The sequence below is a fragment of the Schistosoma haematobium genome, chromosome 1 (assembly GCF_000699445.3).
Source record: "Schistosoma haematobium chromosome 1, whole genome shotgun sequence".
NCBI lineage: Eukaryota > Metazoa > Platyhelminthes > Trematoda > Strigeidida > Schistosomatidae > Schistosoma > Schistosoma haematobium.
This window is the reverse complement of record NC_067196.1, coordinates 31,196,176-31,215,346: the sequence shown is the minus strand read 5'-3', so window position 1 is coordinate 31,215,346 and position 19,171 is coordinate 31,196,176. Positions and strand designations below refer to the sequence as shown.

The 19,171-nt window shown below is 32.7% G+C and overlaps 1 protein-coding gene across 1 annotated transcript in view; it reads right to left on the bottom strand.

Moving 5' to 3' along the window:
* Positions 1–32: 32 nt before the first annotated feature.
* The window catches only part of ANKRD13A (Ankyrin repeat domain-containing protein 13A), a 33,758-nt gene continuing 14,619 nt past the window's right edge, over positions 33–19,171 (bottom strand). Inside the window, exons 9-13 of the mRNA XM_051215692.1 lie at positions 16,322–16,601; positions 7,159–7,461; positions 5,556–5,680; positions 4,262–4,329; positions 33–1,994 (exon numbers count right to left, since the gene is read on the bottom strand). Of these exons, the coding sequence (XP_051073706.1) occupies positions 1,817–1,994; positions 4,262–4,329; positions 5,556–5,680; positions 7,159–7,461; positions 16,322–16,601 (954 nt within the window). The 3' untranslated portion in view covers positions 33–1,816. The remainder of the gene's footprint in view (positions 1,995–4,261; positions 4,330–5,555; positions 5,681–7,158; positions 7,462–16,321; positions 16,602–19,171) is intronic.

The window sequence follows — 19,171 nt, the reverse complement described above, 5'->3', positions numbered from 1 at the left end:
ATACTTTGACTGATAACAGCAAGATAAATTTGATCACGAAGTCTCTGTTTAATCACCTTAAGATACCGAACAAATAATCACATGCATCCTCCTTGCTATTTTGAGGGAGCACTTACAGGAAACTCACTTGCTTTTACACATATCGAACTAATCTAGGTATTCAGTTGAGACCTAGTGCGTTGATGGAAAATGTGTATTGTAAAAAGAATGGGGCTTGAAATCTTACTACTTTTATTGATAAGTAACATTTCAGGTATTCAATGTAGACATGGTTCTGGATGAGCAAATTGTAGGATGTTTAATAAGTTTTATTAATGAACTTTGTTTAGTTTGACTGTCTATCGCAAGCGATCAGTTTTCTAGGGGAAATATTTAGGACAAATACTTGCCTTAGGCTTAGAAACAAGAGGATAACTCAAAAAATAAATACTCTATTGATTTATCTTGTCGTTTCAGGAGCGATGTTGGGATGAAAGTAGAGCGTTGAGGTAAGCAAGGTTAACCATAGGATTATTAATTTAACAGAAGTAAGATAGTTGAATTAATTGTTACTGTGTATAGAAGGCCAAGGTAGTATGGTGATTTCACAATTCAATGACTTCATGATAAAACCACTGATGGACTGTTGACATTGGGTAACTGAGAAAGTTTTTTACGATCACAATAACCAGAGGTCTGAAACTTTCAGTTGAAAGTTGCAGAATCATTTTGTTTCAAAGACAACAGCTAAGCTAATAATCCTGTGTAACACCACACTAATCCAACTAGACGAATAAACATAAAACATCGATTAGTCATATTATAGCAATCGATTGAACATGTTACATAAGCAATGTTAAACCTTTCATAGAATAAGAATAATAGCAAACACCATACACAGACGAATCCGATGTCCAATAATAATTTTCGTAAGAATGATTAATTATCGAATCACATGGATATTACTAAAAAATGAAGCCAAATAATAACGAGAAATTAAAATAAACAGCAAAAAGCAGTTACATGACTGATAGGATAAAATAATAATGCACAAAAAGACGTATAAGAATATTCATATATTACTGACTAGAATGATTATTATCATTATCAATTAAATTAATCGGATCAGGTTAAGCGTAAGAAATAAAACTGAGAAACATTTGTTTTAACTATTATTGTTGGGAGAGTTAAGGCTATGGGGGGGGAATTACGCTTACTACACAGAGCATTCAGATAATATAGTGAAGATGTATTTATACAGTAGACTTTCATTAAGAACAGATATTATATTTGCTAAACAGAAGGCGATAAAGACGACATTACAAGAATCGTTTTACATCAGCATTAACTAATGGTAATAAAATAAGCGTATTAAGCAAGGCTATAAATAATAACATTAATGCACAGATTTAAAATATAATTTAGTGTTGTTATATCTTCATTAGTAGCAGTTTCAAAGCAGGAAGGCATACATTATATTCTTATTAGTTATATAATTTCCATACGAATATATTAAAGGTTAAAAATCATTACTAAATGACTATCAACTATGCAGACATTTTTGTATGAAGTGGGAAGATGAATGAAAGCGATTTGTTTGACTATCAAGTCGGATAAGTTTTATACAGGGATCGAATAGGTAGCATACAATACATTTTTGGTTAATTTTGTTTTTCTATCACATGTGATATGATGAAGCAATGTTGGACTTCCATTATTATTGTTATAGTTTGACACAGTAGTATGTATTTGCGTGTAAGTGTTTTCGAAAGGGATATACCGTATACGAACAAAGATATGATTTATCAAATTTTGTAAAACAGAACAAGATAATTAGTTATTTTTCTTTGGTTGACAATTCAAGTATACGTGCTAATTCTTCATCCTCAGCTCGGCGACGTTTTTCTTCAAGTTCTTGTTCAATACGAGATTCTTCTAAAGCTTTCATATATGCTGCATCCGCACTTGTTACAGGAATTTCAGCACCGTCAAGACTTAAACTGGCTGCGATTGCTCTATAAGAAATAAAATACTGAAATAATCTCACTAAGAATATGCATACTTATCATATCTACATGTATAAAAAATCTCATTCCGAAATGTCGATTACTACCAAGGCTATTTATTCATGGAGGTAAAATGATTTTATTTGGAACTATGAATGTTTAGAAAAGTACTACAATATAATTTGTGAATCATCAATTGAATCAAATCATACCAACAAATTACAACTAAATAAGGGAAATGAAAAGGCTTAGAGTAGTAATTCATATACTTTAGAATACAATCAATGTTTGGATCAACAATACTAATACATGGTGTTTTTGAAGACAATTAAGTGCTTCTAACGGCAAAGCTATTTAGAATAACAGGAAACTTAGTTGTATTAATTTGAAAAGGTAATAATCAACTATCCAACCAAGTTAAGGTGCTGATTTGTCTGTTTGAGCAGACATACGTTTTTCAGATTCAAATTGGAAAGAGTATTCACATCTAGAAACAATGGCTTCACACAACCAGATTTAATTGAAGAGGTCAAGGATGTTTAATTGTATGATCTGAAATACTGTTTAAATAGATGATAACTTATAAAAATAAACATCACGTATGATTTTTGTTTATGGTTTTGTGATTTCCTCATCACACACACAAATGTGTGTGTGAGTTGTATACTGAACAATCGATATAGGGTACTTTGAAAATGATATTTACATGCAGTATTTCTATTTGGCAAAAAGCTATATACTGCGAAACTTTGATTTATTTCAACTTACGTGTTGGCGACGCCAAGATAGAAGAAATATCCAATGAATTCGAGACCAAGTCATATGGTGACTAGCCTATCTACATCTAATTCTAAATCATATTACCAGTGATAACTTCGCATGAAACACAGCACTACACAAGGGGATGATGCCAAGTATAAAAAAGAAACATGTTTTGGTTGTGAATCATCACTTATGGATCACCCACTCAATGCTTTATCAGAATGTATTACAAAAACTAGCAGGTAACCAAATCTCTTTTTTATATCAACTACTGTTTAAAATTCCGTTAATTTAATTTAATTACTTATTTATTCTGAAGAAGTACCTTGCACTAAGTCACAAGACGTTAGGAATTCTAATTTCTGCTCATTAGAATATCACTGATATATCATTATTTTATTACTACAATTACAAAAGCTTTATTAATTATTCATGTTTATTTATAGACTCTTGGTGGACTCGAACACCAGTATGACAGAATGATAACATTATGAAGAAAAGAAATAGAGAATATACAATAAATGAATACATAGGCAACGACAGGATTTAATAAAATTCATACTTCAATTTAAAAGACAAGAGAAATTCTTTTTAATTAAAAGGGTTCATCTCAACTTTATGGAAAATTTATTAGAAAACTACAGCAAGACAGTTACTGACTTCCATTCGGAGCCATATTCGATAACGTCCCAGACTTACGAGTTGCATGGTTTTTAGGATTTCAATCAGGACGTTGTGATACACTAATAGCTATCAGTCCCATATAACTATGTTTACATAAAAAGGTACCATATCACAATATAACTAGCTCTTTGCACCTTCGATTCATATTTCAAGTCATCAAATAATAATGAAGCTTCCACCGTAAATTATTCCCAAGATACCTACCTTAACTAGAGTTTCAAGGCTACGATATCAACTGAACTATTACCGCGGTGTTGGACTTGACATTATTTACAACATAATTGAGTAATCAGTTTGAGACAAAAATGAAAGAACGCACAGTCAACGAGCATTTTCAGTTTACAAAGGGCAAGTTTCATAAGCCTGGAAGTTTTAAAGCTACCATCGAGTTGTATACTGAACATTCAACAGCCAGACTACAGTCGTTCATAGAGCCAAAGATGATCCACTATCAAAGGGCATTCGTCTAGAGGAGAGAAAGCACTAGTAAACAGCACTAAAAACGAAGACTATTTTTGTTTATTCGAAATAATTATTGGATTGGTCTGAAGTTCCAGGATTTGTGATATACATATATTTATATACACTGAATTTTTCTGGGCGTTACCTTAAAATCGATCAATCAAAGTTCAGGACGAAATATATTGAGTAAAAGGAAAAAATCATTAAACAAAGCTGTGAATTAGAATAAACAAGTTTGCTATTGTTTTGAAACTGAAAACGCCTCATTGAATGGCTAACCATGGTCATTCGTCAAATTGTGATGTAAATTAACTTTAAATTAAATACTACCTCCATAAACAGTGAATTGAATAAGTACAAATGCTTACTGTTGCATCCAAGCTTCTTCTGGTTCAACGTATTCATCAGCTCTCGCCTCGACTATACCTCGTTTAGACTTAGTAAAGGGAAATGAGCAAAAGAGAACACAAAATAAATGCTCAGTAATCTAAAGTTTTTTTTTCTGAGAAAATATTATCTTATTACAATAAAATCCCATAAAAAAGATTATTTCTTATGATAAATTAAAATAAGGTTTGAGCGAAGTTGTGTATAAAAGATTTTCTCATAAAATTTGTTAGTCAACTTATTCTGATGCGGCTTGTATAGTTAGTTAAATTCTGAATGATTTTTTTATAGAATATGGCTAGCAGTGGGATTCTAGATGAGCGTTTTGTCCTATTTGGGATTTGTTAGCCGGATGTATGTGGATCTTAGAGTTGATGTTTAACTCCGTGGCTCCAATCCAAAACCGTCTGCTTCAAACACCATCGCTTAATCCACTTAGCTACTGAGTCAAAATAGCCGTTCACTTATAAAACAGGTATGAGTTTTAATTCAGGTGCATGTAGCTACATCCGCTGATGAGTCCCAAATAGGATGAAACGCACATCTTGGATTCTCCTGCTAGCCACACTCCGTCTATTTTATACTAGTTTTTCACAATGACAATATCGAGGTAATCCGCATCGGATGCACATATGCCAACCGAGAATAATCAGATTCCAGTCAAAATATCAACGATGAAATAATCCAATTCATTTTAAACTGAATAGTTGTTGCAAAAAAAGACTGTTAACACCAATTAATACTAAAAAGAAGTTCCACATCATTATAGAACATCATAAAAGAAGTTGAATCAAGAAGTCACTGTATAATAAGGCGGATAATGACCAATCAATGTCTAAAAACACATTAGATGAAAGCACTAAATGATCTTTATCTAAATACGTTGGTTAATTTCAGTCGATTGCATGGTTGAACCATAATGATCTACCAAATACTAATAATGAAATAAATTTTAATATTCATCCAGTCATATCAAACTTTGGTTACACTTGAAAACAGTCATACACAAAACGGCATGATTAGACAAAGTTTAAGTAGTGTTAAGTGATAATTTGAAATTTTTAGAAGTGTATTCTTTTGAGCAGTTTGAATTCAGCATATCTTTTATAATTGTCAGGAAAATTTACTTCATAACTTTATGACATATTTCGAGGAGGTGATTTGTGTTATTTTAGACAAAATACTTTACATCAATTAGATCTCAGTAAAATTATAAAGATAACGATTTTTTTTCCAAATGGATAAAAAATGAGAAATCGTTTTGAAGGGACCTACCAATGAATAATCTCTTTGTATCAAGTTTTCCGATGATCCATATTCTACTAAACTTCGTTGAACAGCCATTTGAACCATTTGTTCTTCATCATACAAAGCTCCATAGTGTCCAGGTGAATTCTCAACTTTACAAAATAAAAGTTATTTTTTGTTTTAAAGAAATAGTGACTCATTAAGAGAGTTTTAAATAAATTTATCATTATATTAGTGCTGTTCCCTAATGTCTATCTCTATTTTTAACCGTTTAAACTTAAAACTTGATAAAAACGTTTACAATCAGTTGGAGTTAGGCAACTGTAGATACATTAAGGTTTACTATGAATGTGTACCCGTTAAAACTGCCATACTCACACTAGTGGAACATGATAAGCCGAGGAAGGGAAATAATATTATTAGTTGAAATTGGAAGCTAACAGTAAGAAATCTACTTCAAAAGCGAATAAACTGGACAACAGTGGGTTAATGTGGATAGAAGTATAGAACATAATTCAAAAGTAATGATGAGAATGGAACGGCTAACTTCATCAATGAATTTCACGTAATACTATTCAGTATATGAAATGAATTTCGTGTTTTTTGATAGGAATCATAAAACATTATTTCAACTTTTAAAAGCTCAAGAATTCGTACTAATCAAATCTATGCAGAGTAGTACACTCATTAGTTATATTTTGCAACTGCTTTTTCGTCATTGTTTGTTAAAAATATTACAGAGTAAGTCGTATATGTATACACAGTGACTTAGGTAGTGAACGATTCAATTTATTTTTTTCCATCAATAAACTCAAGTTAGCCAGTAAGTAACAGAACAATACTAACTGATAATAAGAGACTCATTTTTTTTTATCTTCCTTTAACTTTTCCTAACACTATTCCCGCTTTACAAAGTAGGGACTTAACAGACTTAAATCAACCTTCACGTTTTATTTAATTTAAACAACAAGTCGTTAATTTTGTAGAGATTGGAGATCTTAGTACCAAAGTACTTCTTTTTCAAGTCATTTCTCTTGCTAAAGAAAAAATGCAGAGATTTCATATAATGATCCAGAGGAGTTTCATATGTGTGTCCCCATTTTCTTATGAAGTAAATCAGTCGTAGTGTGGTGTGTGCTACTGATGTCGACAGATATAAGTAGTATCATCAATCAAAAGTGAAATGCCTGGAGGCAGAAGGTTAAGAAAATAAAAGAAAAGAGAATGATTGGTGTGGAAATGAAGGAACAACGAAGTCTGAGACGATCGCTTGACATTTTGCAAATGAAATATTTACTGTATGGTTCTCAGATTTTAATAAGAGATTCTGTAATTTTGTGTTGAAATATATTCGGCTGTCCCCACATGCGTTCTCGTTTACTACAGCAATACAGTGTTTAAATACGTTTCTTGCTATTTTGATTCACAGTTGCTGTATGATACTTTCGTGGACGCACCAATTTGTTACACAAGGTTACTTACTACTCTTCCAAAGACACCTCAAAAAAGCAAATCTAAGCACGTTTCATCTACATTTATATTCTATCTTAATGTATACAGTTTAAAATAGTCAACAAATCGCTATATAGACAATAGAAAAGAAACAGTGAAAAGCAACATTTTAATTTACCTATCAAATGATATCCTTTGCCTACATCAAATACACTTTCATCAATAACACATTTAAGTGGTTGTAATGAACTGGATTCCGTTGAAGATTCAAGTAATGGTTGATCAGTTTGATTATCAGATGCAAATTTACTAGTTGTAGGACTATCCGTTTTCTTATGTGGATCTGTTGAATCTGATGGATAATGGAGACCAGAGTCTTTACTACCAATAGGTACTGTAGAAACGCCATACACACTATTATCTTGACCATGTAAATTGCCAAATGAGACGCATGCATTTAAGACATGATAAAGCGGAATTTCTACAAAAGTTAAAATCGTTTAAAGCTAATGTAGATATTTTACACAAACAACTCAGGTGTATGCAGAATGAAGAAAATTAAGTGAAATACAAAACAAATACATGGGAAAACCAACGTTTATTATTTCGTCCCATAGTTAAGAAATATACTTAACCTTTCTAAAATGGATATAATCAAAATGAAGTAAACAATCCATAATCTCCCATGCCTCAGAATACTGGAAGACAACTGTATTCAAGGCAATATATTCACTGATACATAGTTTTTGAATAGCAATTATCTCAACTATAAGAACTCAATATTAACCAACACTGAGAAAAATAAATTTATGAACCAAGAGATTGACTAGCATACGGTTATCAACATTGTGATCAAGTTTTAATTGTTAGCCAAAATCTCGTAGTATTCAAAGGTCAGCGCCATTGAAATACATCTTTACACCTACCTAGAGTTGATCGTTATGTGTAGAATTGATTTTAAAAAGGAGATAGGTGTTTATGTGATGTACTACTGACCGATAAACTAGAAATAATCTATCTAAGAGGAAAAGTTATGCGATGGTAAGGGCTTGGATTCATAGCATAACATAACATAATGTACAGAACAATTGAAAACCTTGGAAACAGTGAAAGTTCAGAAGAAAAACGATAATAACTGGAATAAATTTCAGTGACCCGAGTATTCTAATGATATGTCCTGTTTTATTACATTCATGGAAATTATTTCTGATTGGGATGGTCATGAATTCTTGTGGCAATAAAGTATATGACTTCTCAAGTTCAACCTCTTTTTATGGTAGCAACGAAGCACATTCATAGAAGAAATCGGTTATCCATGAGTACGACTGGCAGTACAACATTACTTACATTCACTGGTAATCTATTTTTTAGTAAAATACTCTCCAAAGAATAGTCATATTATGATAGGATCACAATAAATAGGCGACTCAGGTAATATACCCCGAATGCTTTAATGTGGCGTCAAAGTTTAATCAAGATGTCAAAGTAGTTGTCTCACTTGATACTAAAATGTACTACTAAAGAGATACATACCCCGAAAATTCTTTATGGAAGTGTGGTTTTTAGAATCTACTGAACCAAAAAATAAAATTGATTTCCACTGACCAATACATCATACTGTGAACTATTTGAAGTTGGGAAACGCATACCGTCCGCTTCTAATCTAAATACGTAGTTAGTATAATGATCTGAAAAAAATTGACGGTCGTTTGCTATCGTGGCTAGTTGATACCACTATGATCAGATGCTTTACACACTTTAATATTTTTCGTCATACTGTCAGTCTCTTAAAATAACTTGTGCCCCATCCTAACACCTGAAGCCGAATACGAGATGCCAAACCTATTTTTTTCAGGAGGGAAAGGTGACACACTGGGTTTATTACAAGCCCGTCGACTGATAACCTCACGTGATTGATAATAAATACATTTTTCTTATATCCCAATGAGTAGAAAAATTATATTTCTCACGTTTCGTGACCCAATTTAGGCCACTTATTCAGAGTAAATAAATAACCGAAATTGAATTAACGCAAGTGTAAATAATACAAAGGAAACAGTTGAAAATATTTTTAGTGCAATCAAAATTATGATAGGTATATGTCAGTGAAAATTTGGATCTACTTAACATGTTAATGTAATAGTTTGTATGTCAGAATGTCGCTACGAAAAATTTACTTCAAACTATCAAGTCCACAATTGGTGTTGATACCTATAAAACTACGTGATTGGTTAAGAAATGGCTTAAGTTGCATAAAGATGGGACATACAGCATTCGTGACTCAATTTTCTAATATATATAGGAATGACCATGCATAAATGCCAACTCTGATAGTCAATATACCCTCTTCTCACTCACATTTTCATTTTACTATACTGTTTGGCTCTTGTATAAGGAAATTATGTATCAGTACCGAAATCAGACACCGCAGGTCACAAAATAAATGTAATTCAACCAAATTCATTCCTTAGTGAACACTAAACCGAGGAGCAAAGCAAATATCTTGAACATAAGTTAGATATTCAAACTCAGTATAAAAAGTTATCCTAAGCATTTAACCTCAGCCATCAGTATTTTCTATTTTCTACTTCTGAAAGTAACATTGAAAAATTCGTTAGAACGAAACGTATGAATTTCCAGTGTTTCCTACTTTATATTTTTTACGAAACAGCACTAAACATGATAACCATGCCCTAATTTATCTGATCAATGAAAAATAAGTTGTATAATCAGTGAAATATTTCTTAACTTTTAAAAAATATACATTTATTAGTCCAAATTATGGTGATATAATAACAACCAAATTATGTGACACCATTATTATGCAGACAACTTTAATCGTAATAGAAGATAATAGTAAAATGTTGGTTTAATTGAAAAAGGCGTCTGCTTTCTTTACATTTCATAATTTAGGAGTCTTCTATTATATAACACAATCGTCAATATTTAATTTTTGATCAATGAAAATAACATGTGATTCATAAGAAAGGCAAAGAAACACAGTAATAAGGCATATTAATAACTTCTCTCCCCTTTATGGAGGTAAATAATGAAATCGAATCAGTAATCATGTGATGTACAAGGTAATATGTAGGATTTGATTTGTCCTACAGATATACTACTAGAACCGTAAACCCGATACTGTCGAACAGAGTCTATGTGAAAGCTCAAGTCAGAACAAGGACAACATGGCTTTAAACTTTATCTATTTATACCGACCAGTATTGCATGTCTTATCGTAATGAATAAAATTACGAGTCACGTTAATACAATAGGATAATGATGTCTTTCAATTATTAAGTCACATGCAACAGGGATAGTTTACAGACACATCAGACCAGATTGACGTGGTAGGCGCCTAAACAACGATTTGATTGGTTAGTTATGGACATAACTAAGATAATATGCACCAAATTTTACTTATTTTTAATTACAAAATTTTCCATCATGTTATACATATATGTACTTCAGTGGTTCCGATCAGATGCGAAACCATTTCATGGTTTTGATAGCCAATGTTGCTTAGCCTGACTTCGATAAGAGCCAAGTAAGAACTTTAAATACACTTCCTTGATATACAGTGTTAATGACTAGTAGCAATATGGCAACTCCGAAGCATGCATCTCAAACATCAATCGAAAAATCTTATTTATTGACTTCATTAAACATATTAAATCAAAAGAAAAAGTTCCCTAAATAGTGATGAGAATACTTAAACATTAAGTTGTTAAATATGATTTGTCTGAAAATGTGACATTTGATTTCACTAGCCAGATAGCGGTACATGAAATATATTTTAACATCTAAATCATTGATAAGAGTCACATATTAAACTACTATTGTGGATGTCGTCTTATTAGTGGTTGGTGAATAAAGTAGTCTTCTTCCACAGTCGCATTTTCTTACTTGGGTCGGTATAGCAGTCTTGTTCCGTTGCAATAAGTAGCACTTATCAGTTAGTCTGCAGTCGCAGTAAACACTTTTACCATTAGTAACAATCAGCACTTCGTTCAGGTTAAAATACTGATGCATATGTTTTGTTTCAAGTCATTACAATTAGATAATAATGAAAACTTGAATCGTACTAAGTAGTAAGTAGCCTTCAAGATTTTGCTTTTATGTTCAATTATTTGAACATTGCAGCGTGGATATCAACAAGATATACATTTTAATGTTTCTATTAAATAACATATTTGGCTAATTAGCATATAGTAAACACACTCGAGTCTATCTCAATACAATACCAGATGTTAAATCTACTTTTCACTGAACAATCAACAAGAAATGAACAAAAATATAAGCGTACTCAACTGACTAATTATTTGACTATTTAGAAAACTGTATGTGTTGTATAATTCAAATAGATGAATTGACAAATTGTTTATTCAAAAGAGCAGCTTATCTTTCAATAATAATCGATCCTATTATAGTCCGTTCTTAAGGAGAAATGAAGAACAAACCCGGATAAGAAAAAGAAAAAAAGCTTGAATACAAATGATGAAGACAGCTAAATTAGTAAACATAAATATATTCAATATAAATCATTCCAATTGGTTAAATAATCATAACGTGTTTGCTGTTGATAATGTTAGTGGTCAGACGTCTATTGATGCTAATTTCCCTGTTTTTACATAATACAAACATAACTAATAACACCAATATCTATCTTTAGCTGTGTATGGTATAAAAAATAACAATCACAACAAATATATATTTAGCTCTCACATTGATTATAACAGCAGACAGAGAGAGAAAGAAAGAGAGAAATATTTAATCTCCTGCATGTTTATTTACTGGCATAAATCCAATTTATGTAAATAATAACATTATAGTAGATGAAATACAAATTATAGATTTTAGAGCACAGAGATATAAAGAAACGAGTAAAAAAAGGAAATATGATGTACAGTTATCTCAACAAAAAACGTAGTATAATCACACATAACTTATTTATTGGAATGTATTATGATCATCTAAGAAAAAAGAGTATAAGATTATGTTCTAGTTAACTGATCAATGACTGAAGCAAGGAAAATAAACTAGAAAAATATAAAAGAAATGATTATTTAGGAATATGATAACACATGAAACTGAAGTAGAAAAGAAAAATAAGGAACTGTTCAAACGGAAAAAGATAACACTGATGATGTATTTACTTTTAAGGTCCAGGTACAGACAAGTTACAAGTATCATATGAATGATAGAGTTTTAGGGCTCAGTATTACTGTAATTTGGATTTTCGCTATAATGGGATATATGTTCGACGGTCGCCTCACAAACTAAGCTTTGGACAATTAAGCACTGGTAGCAGTTATATTAATAAAGGTAAATACGGGAATCTCTTTAAGATAGTTCTAATCTACTTAGGTTATTGTGTAGTAACAAAGAGGCGATGAACTATTTAGTAATCTAGTCAATTTATAGTTTGAAGTAGTGAAATTTAACTATCATTGTTTTGAGCTAGTCAAATGGACAGTACGTACCTTCAAGTGGTTTAGTAAACTAATCTTTAATTTATTAATAGCATGCGATTATTTCAAGTTGTTTGAGCAAAGTTAATATACTGCGTCAAGAGGCTAAGGTATTTTTCAATTTCCAAATGTTGTATAACATAATCCATTTAATGCTGGTACAAATAACTCATTTTACGAATGTTAAAATTTCAGATCTATGAACTACTCGTTTTCTTTAGAACTTTTCACATACCTTTTCTGAAAACGAATAATTCTAGGGATAGTTTTAACTTACAATACAAGTTGGTCATAAACTATGCATGAACAATGATTAATAGTAGCCGGGGTTATTTATAGTTTTTATAAATGTCCAACTGATATGCTTTTGACAAAAAAATCTTCGAATTCTCTCACACAAACTAATTATAGTTTGAGTACATGTTAAATTTTAATCCAAGCAACTATACAGTTAGCAAAGGAATAGGAACAAAGGGGTAGAAAGTAGAAATTTGTTGGTTAACAGTAACATGTGAGTGAAGTTCTTAATAAATATAGTAACATGAATTTATAATGTATAATATGCCCTGAAAATTTTTTTTGCTTGATATTAAAACGTCATTGAGTTGTTAGTGAAGACAGGAAACAAGACTAAGAATGATGGAGTTGAAATGATACAAGTGATTAGATTAAATAAAGGCACAACCATAACTATGCTCCGTTGTGTTTGACCTTAAAGTAGTAAAACGATATCGAAACAAACAATAAAAACAGATGGCACATGCCCTCATCTATCGTCAGATGACTGAAAATATTTTAACAAACGTATGTTGAGGGAGAAAAACTCCAAATAAAATTCACGATTTAGTCAACAGAAAGGAAACATCCAACATTTACATAAGAATTTAAGTTGAAGAACATAACTTTTAAAATAAGTTGGTATTTAGTGAAGGATTATGTCAACAAACAAAGACAGTCCGTTATTTTTAATGCTACTGATTTCTTTATAGTAGTCCCTACACTAAGTGTTATATAAAAGCCACCCAGAATTCAAAACTAAGATTTTATAGAATATGAGACAACCAGAAAATTCTACCGATTAACGTGATAAAAATATCTACAATCTTAATTGATTAACTAAAGACAGAGCAAAGTAAATGTCATTTCGATTTGATCAAATAGAGAAAAGCAAATATCCTTTATATTATCCTTCATATGAAAGTCGTTAATAATAACAGTATAAAACAAGACCATGGTAAAAAAAACATTGAGTTGATCTCAACAGAGAATTCAAGAATTAACCGTCATCATCCTTAAAATATCAGATACCATATCGTTTTTTTCTTATTACAAGACTATTTTTTATAAACAACAACATGAATCAATGTAAGAAGTCTCGTTACAGCAATAAATTATTATAAAAACAAATGAAATAGATTTAACATGTGGAAGCTTTCGTTATCATTTCAAATGACAAAATTACAACAAAAAATAAAACGTAATTTCATCAAAAACTATTAATTTTAAACATAAAAAAAATTCAGGAGAACTTATTGTATTATTTCATGTAGCAATGACATACAAGTGCAAGTATTTATTTCTTTGAACTGTTTCAAGGATCATTAAGATCAGATTTTGTTTCAGATATTAAAGTAGCATTATCTAATCTTACACAAAAAATTAATGACCATCATTCTGTCAGTCATCTACAACGTAGGACCAGGCACAAATATGCATCGGTTCAAGTTGCCATACCTCATTAACACAACAAGATCAACACCGAATTCATAGAATCAGTTACTTCAATGACAGTGATAGATTAAAAAAGATTGAGTACAAGAATATGATGTAGGTAGAAAGAATTAGTACGTAGAAAGAAACGTATAAAGTGATTTTATTTTCAGGATTTAAGGGAAGACAAAGTGTGTATACATCTACGCCATTGTGATCGATTATGAGCCATGTCACCAAGAGTCTCCAACTATCGGTTACGATAGTCACGCGGACAGCAACCAATAGTCTGCGAAGAAGATTTCTGAGATATTTGTGATCAAATGCTAGTAACTTACAAGTATCCTTTACTCTTCATGGCCACATTTCGCAGCCTTAAAGTAGAACAGAACGAAATGCTGCGTAGTATACTCGTCCCTTCGCTGATAGACGGATATCTCGCCTTCGCCATAGGCGTCGTAAGTTAGCAAAAGCCAAACGAGCTTTTCGAATCCATGCAGAGATTTCGTCAGACACGCATATCTATTTGGTGCCTCCTTGTAGCAATGTTTATGTGTTTAAATAAATAAATAAGACACCAACCCATTAGGGCTGGTCAGAATACAAGATAAGTGAAGTTGTCAACGCGTTCCACTACTTCACTCCCTATTCTTAGTTCAGGTTCTGACGCAGGCTAGTACTGGAGCAACAACTTGCATTTAGAGGGAGAGAAGCGCATTCCAAACATTCTGGCATCGTTGCTCAGTGCTACCAAAAGACATTTTATCAGCATCTTCACCAAACAGGACTACGTCATCTGCGTATACTAAGCCAACAAGTTAACCTACTGGTGGGAGATCAGTCACATGGTATTACGTTTTTGATTGAGATCATGAATCAATTGATGTTAGACCACCGTTGGAGACCTGTAAGCACTGGACGGCCGTTTCGTCCTAGTATGGGACTCTTCAGCAGAGCGCATCCACGATCCCGCTCCCTGCGAGATTCGAACCCAGGACCTATCGGTCTCGCGCCAGGCGCTTAACCAACTAGACTACTGAGCCGGCATCCAATGGTGTTAGTGTCTAACATCAACCAATCCAGTACAATGGAAGTTGGTCGCGCAATTTCGTGGATTGGTTGATGTTAGACACTAACACCATTGGATGCCGGCTCAGTGGTCTAGTTGGTTAAGCGCCTGGCGCGAGACCGATAGGTCCTGGGTTCGAATCTCGCAGGGAGCGGGATCGTGGATGAGCACTGCTGAAGAGTCCCATACTAGGACGAAACGGCCGTCCAGTGCTTACAGGTCTCGAACGGTGGTCTAACATCAATTGATTCATGATCTCAATCAAAAACTTAACAATCTCCACAACCCCTATACTGACATGGTATTACGTCCAACTCTAAGATTTTAGCTAAAATATTATTTGAACATAGTAGTTTAAACGGGGCCACCTCCATACGGTTAGGTGTATATTTTTAGGGTCGACCTTTTCTAACCCCACCTTCCCTTGTGGGAAGGCAGCATCGTTGTTATGCTGATTGTCTGAGGGAAATACCTTACTGCCGCCACACCTCCGTACAGGCAGCAGTACGACCTTCCTCGAACCTTGGGTTTACTGCTTTTAGACTTACCCCTCTTTAACTGACCTATCTGGCATGGCAGGACATTAAAGAACGACTGTTCCAGCCAGTATAGCCCGGTTGGTTCATGACGATAAGTAAGCTCGACCACCACAGCAAGGTAGCAGCAACGGTCAGGACTATCATTCTAACTTGTATAAGGGTGACTGATCATGGACTTAGATTATTGATCAACATTATTCATTGAATTATTTCACTATATATATATATATATATATATATATATATATATATATATATAAGAGAGAGAGAGAGAGAGAGGAAAGAAGAGAGCAAAAGATCTAAAAACTTCATTAGTATGTAAAGATATCTCTTTTTCATTTACCCTCTCCTACCTACAGACAATCCATTTTCTCGACGACCTACATGATGATTTGTCTAAATAAAAAAAGACGAATATACATACATACATACACACACACACACGCTGTCCGATCATTATTTATATGATCGTGAATATTAAAAAAAGCAATAATATAAAACAGTAATAATAACAATAATAAGCGTTTTCAGTCAAAATCTCAAACAGCTTACCAACTTTCAGTGGAAATCCACTAGGCAATTGTTTAGTAAGAAATTCTTTCAATTTATGAAAGTATGGATTATATTCAGACATTAAATCAATAATCGGTATAATTTGATCTTTCAATGATAAAGGATAATCACGACATATCCATAAACGTGCTTTAAATGTCTTTACTTTTGTTATCATCGCTTTCGGTCGACCAATATCATCTAAATGAATTTGTGTACCAATATTAGGTGAAAAATATTGTTGTGCTGTTATATGATTTGGATTGTAGCTTGCTGCTTCCTAAAGAGAGAAGTAAACGTAAAAAAAAAGTTTAAATAATAACCAAACAGGTATATGGAGCAAGAATAGCAAAAGAGTGTAACTAAAAGAAAAAAACAAATGTGGAGAAAAATTAAAGTAGGATGAAAATATTGAGAGGGGAAAGGAAGTGATTGGTTTCATTAGTTAAGATGATTGACTGATTAAACTGGAAAAGGGACAGACCAAAATAAATATTATTCATTTTAGAAAAAAATGTTTATTTATGCATGTACCTATTATTTATATAACATATAAGAATAATGATTGATCTATTAAATAGACTTATAATTTTTTTTTGATTATGAAACATTACCATCTCTATCCAACTTGATGATTGATTAATTGAAATCACTTAAATTAGAAGAAATATTTTGTTTATTTTTCTTTTACATTTCACGTAATTTATAGATTTTTAATAAGATAGAGATATATTAAGTGGAGTAAAAAGAGACAAATAATTAAATATCACCAACACATACACATAAACAACACTGACTGTGATGTTCAGTTATTGTGGGAGTGAAATTTTAATTAGAAAATATTCAATCATAAGTAAAATCTAATAGTTAAGGTGATGTAATTAAAACTACATAATCTGGAACCCTAGAAAGTTTAATTACTTCTACTGCTAAATGTTATATCCTAACGAAGAATAAACGAACGGTATCTGCTAGGTATTATTTATGGACTATTGTTACACATATTCTTATTGAATGACTATTAAGTAACTATATAAATATGGCTCAGATCTCGCATAACTGTTATTATTCATATAATGGAAGCTGAAATGGTGTTCTAAACTCAATGGGTAGGAATAGGCAAGGAGAATCAATAAGGATTCAGAGTAGATTGGAGGCTGTCCGTGCTGGTTTGACACAGGGCGTAGGTCGTATAAGTCGGTGTTCTGGTTGGCGATCTTGTCACGTGATATTTGACAGTGGAAAATACAACACTAAAATCAATCGGATAAATCTTTTAATCTTAAAATGTTCAGATAGCACTCTAAGTATAACAATATGGTGGTCTAGCTTCAACTGACTCATGATTTCAACCTGTGAAAATTTCTAAAATTCTCCACAAAACCCAATCTGATAATAACAATATTTCTTGAATGAATACTGTAATGGTTTCAAGGTAGATTAAGATGACATACAAATTAAGGCTTTAAAATATTATTCAGTAATATATGTGAATTTTACACAATTAGCATGCCTTATATCTGGATAAAATTACGAAACAATAATGATAACACTATCGTGTAATATGAGAATTGGAACAAAGGTCACTTATTACTTAGTTAATATATAAGTCATTTACAGAAGAGGTTAAGGCTTCATTTATTATGTCATGGTCTTGTAAACGGTCACTTCAGTAATTAACACATAAATATTCAGGTAGTTTGGTTTGATTTGATCAAATATAAGCGGTTTAAAAATAGCTGTGTATGAACGCTTACTTAAATATTCGAACGAACTACGTTGAATTAGAAAAAGAGAAAGGTTAACAATGTATATGTTGACAATATCAGTCGAGATATGAATATTGTGATGAAAAGAGATCTTTGTAACAATTAGACTATCAACTATTTTTTAAGATGATGCCTCTTAGTAATTATAAATCAGCCAGTCAGTAACAACGTAGAACTTCGTACGCACGTACATCAGTTCGAGTTGCTACACCACATTAGCACAGGGATGCAGTGGTCGATTCAAATCCCGTAGTGGTAGAGGTAATAAGAGTATAAGCAGTAATCGGGAAGATTAGTGTTTGGAGATGTTACTTAAAGAGTATAATACAGTGAAATAAATTTGGGAAGAGAAAAAAAAGAGACAAGGAGGAATAAGAAGATCAGAATTTGGGAGAACACAAAGAGTGTATGCACCTGTGCCATTACAAACGATTTTGAGCCATGTCATTCAGGGTCTCTAACCATCGGTTGCTATCATCTCGCAGATCTCAACCAGGTAGTCTGCACCTCTACCAACATGGCTCAGTCCACTTGTCAGTTACTTCATGGATTTGTGCCATGTTTTGGTCTGGCCGCCACTAGCTTTCTTCCGACCTACTCCTACACCATAAAACATCCCACATCGGAGAGTCAGTGGTTGGGCATACGTAACATGTGTCCCAGCCATCTTAACTGATGAAGTTTCACTACTTCACCAATTGATTTGCCATCCTTACCTAGTACTCGTTTCCTAACAACTGCATTACTTACTCGGTAGTTCCAGGACATAAGAGCAATGCTTCGAAGACACCTCTGATTGAATGCTAGTAACCTACGAATATCCTCTACTCTTACCGGCCATGTTTCACTGTTATAAAGTAGGACGGAACGAACTGCTGCACAGTAAACTCGTCCTTTGGTTGGTAGACGGATATCTCGCCTACGCCATAAATGACGCAAGTTGGCAAAACCTAGTCGAGCCTTCTGTATCTGTGCTGAGATTTCGTCACACACCAGACAACAAGGGCTGATGAGACTCCCAAGATAGGTGAAGCGGTAGACACGCTCAACTACTTCACTCCCTATCATTAGTTCGGGTGTC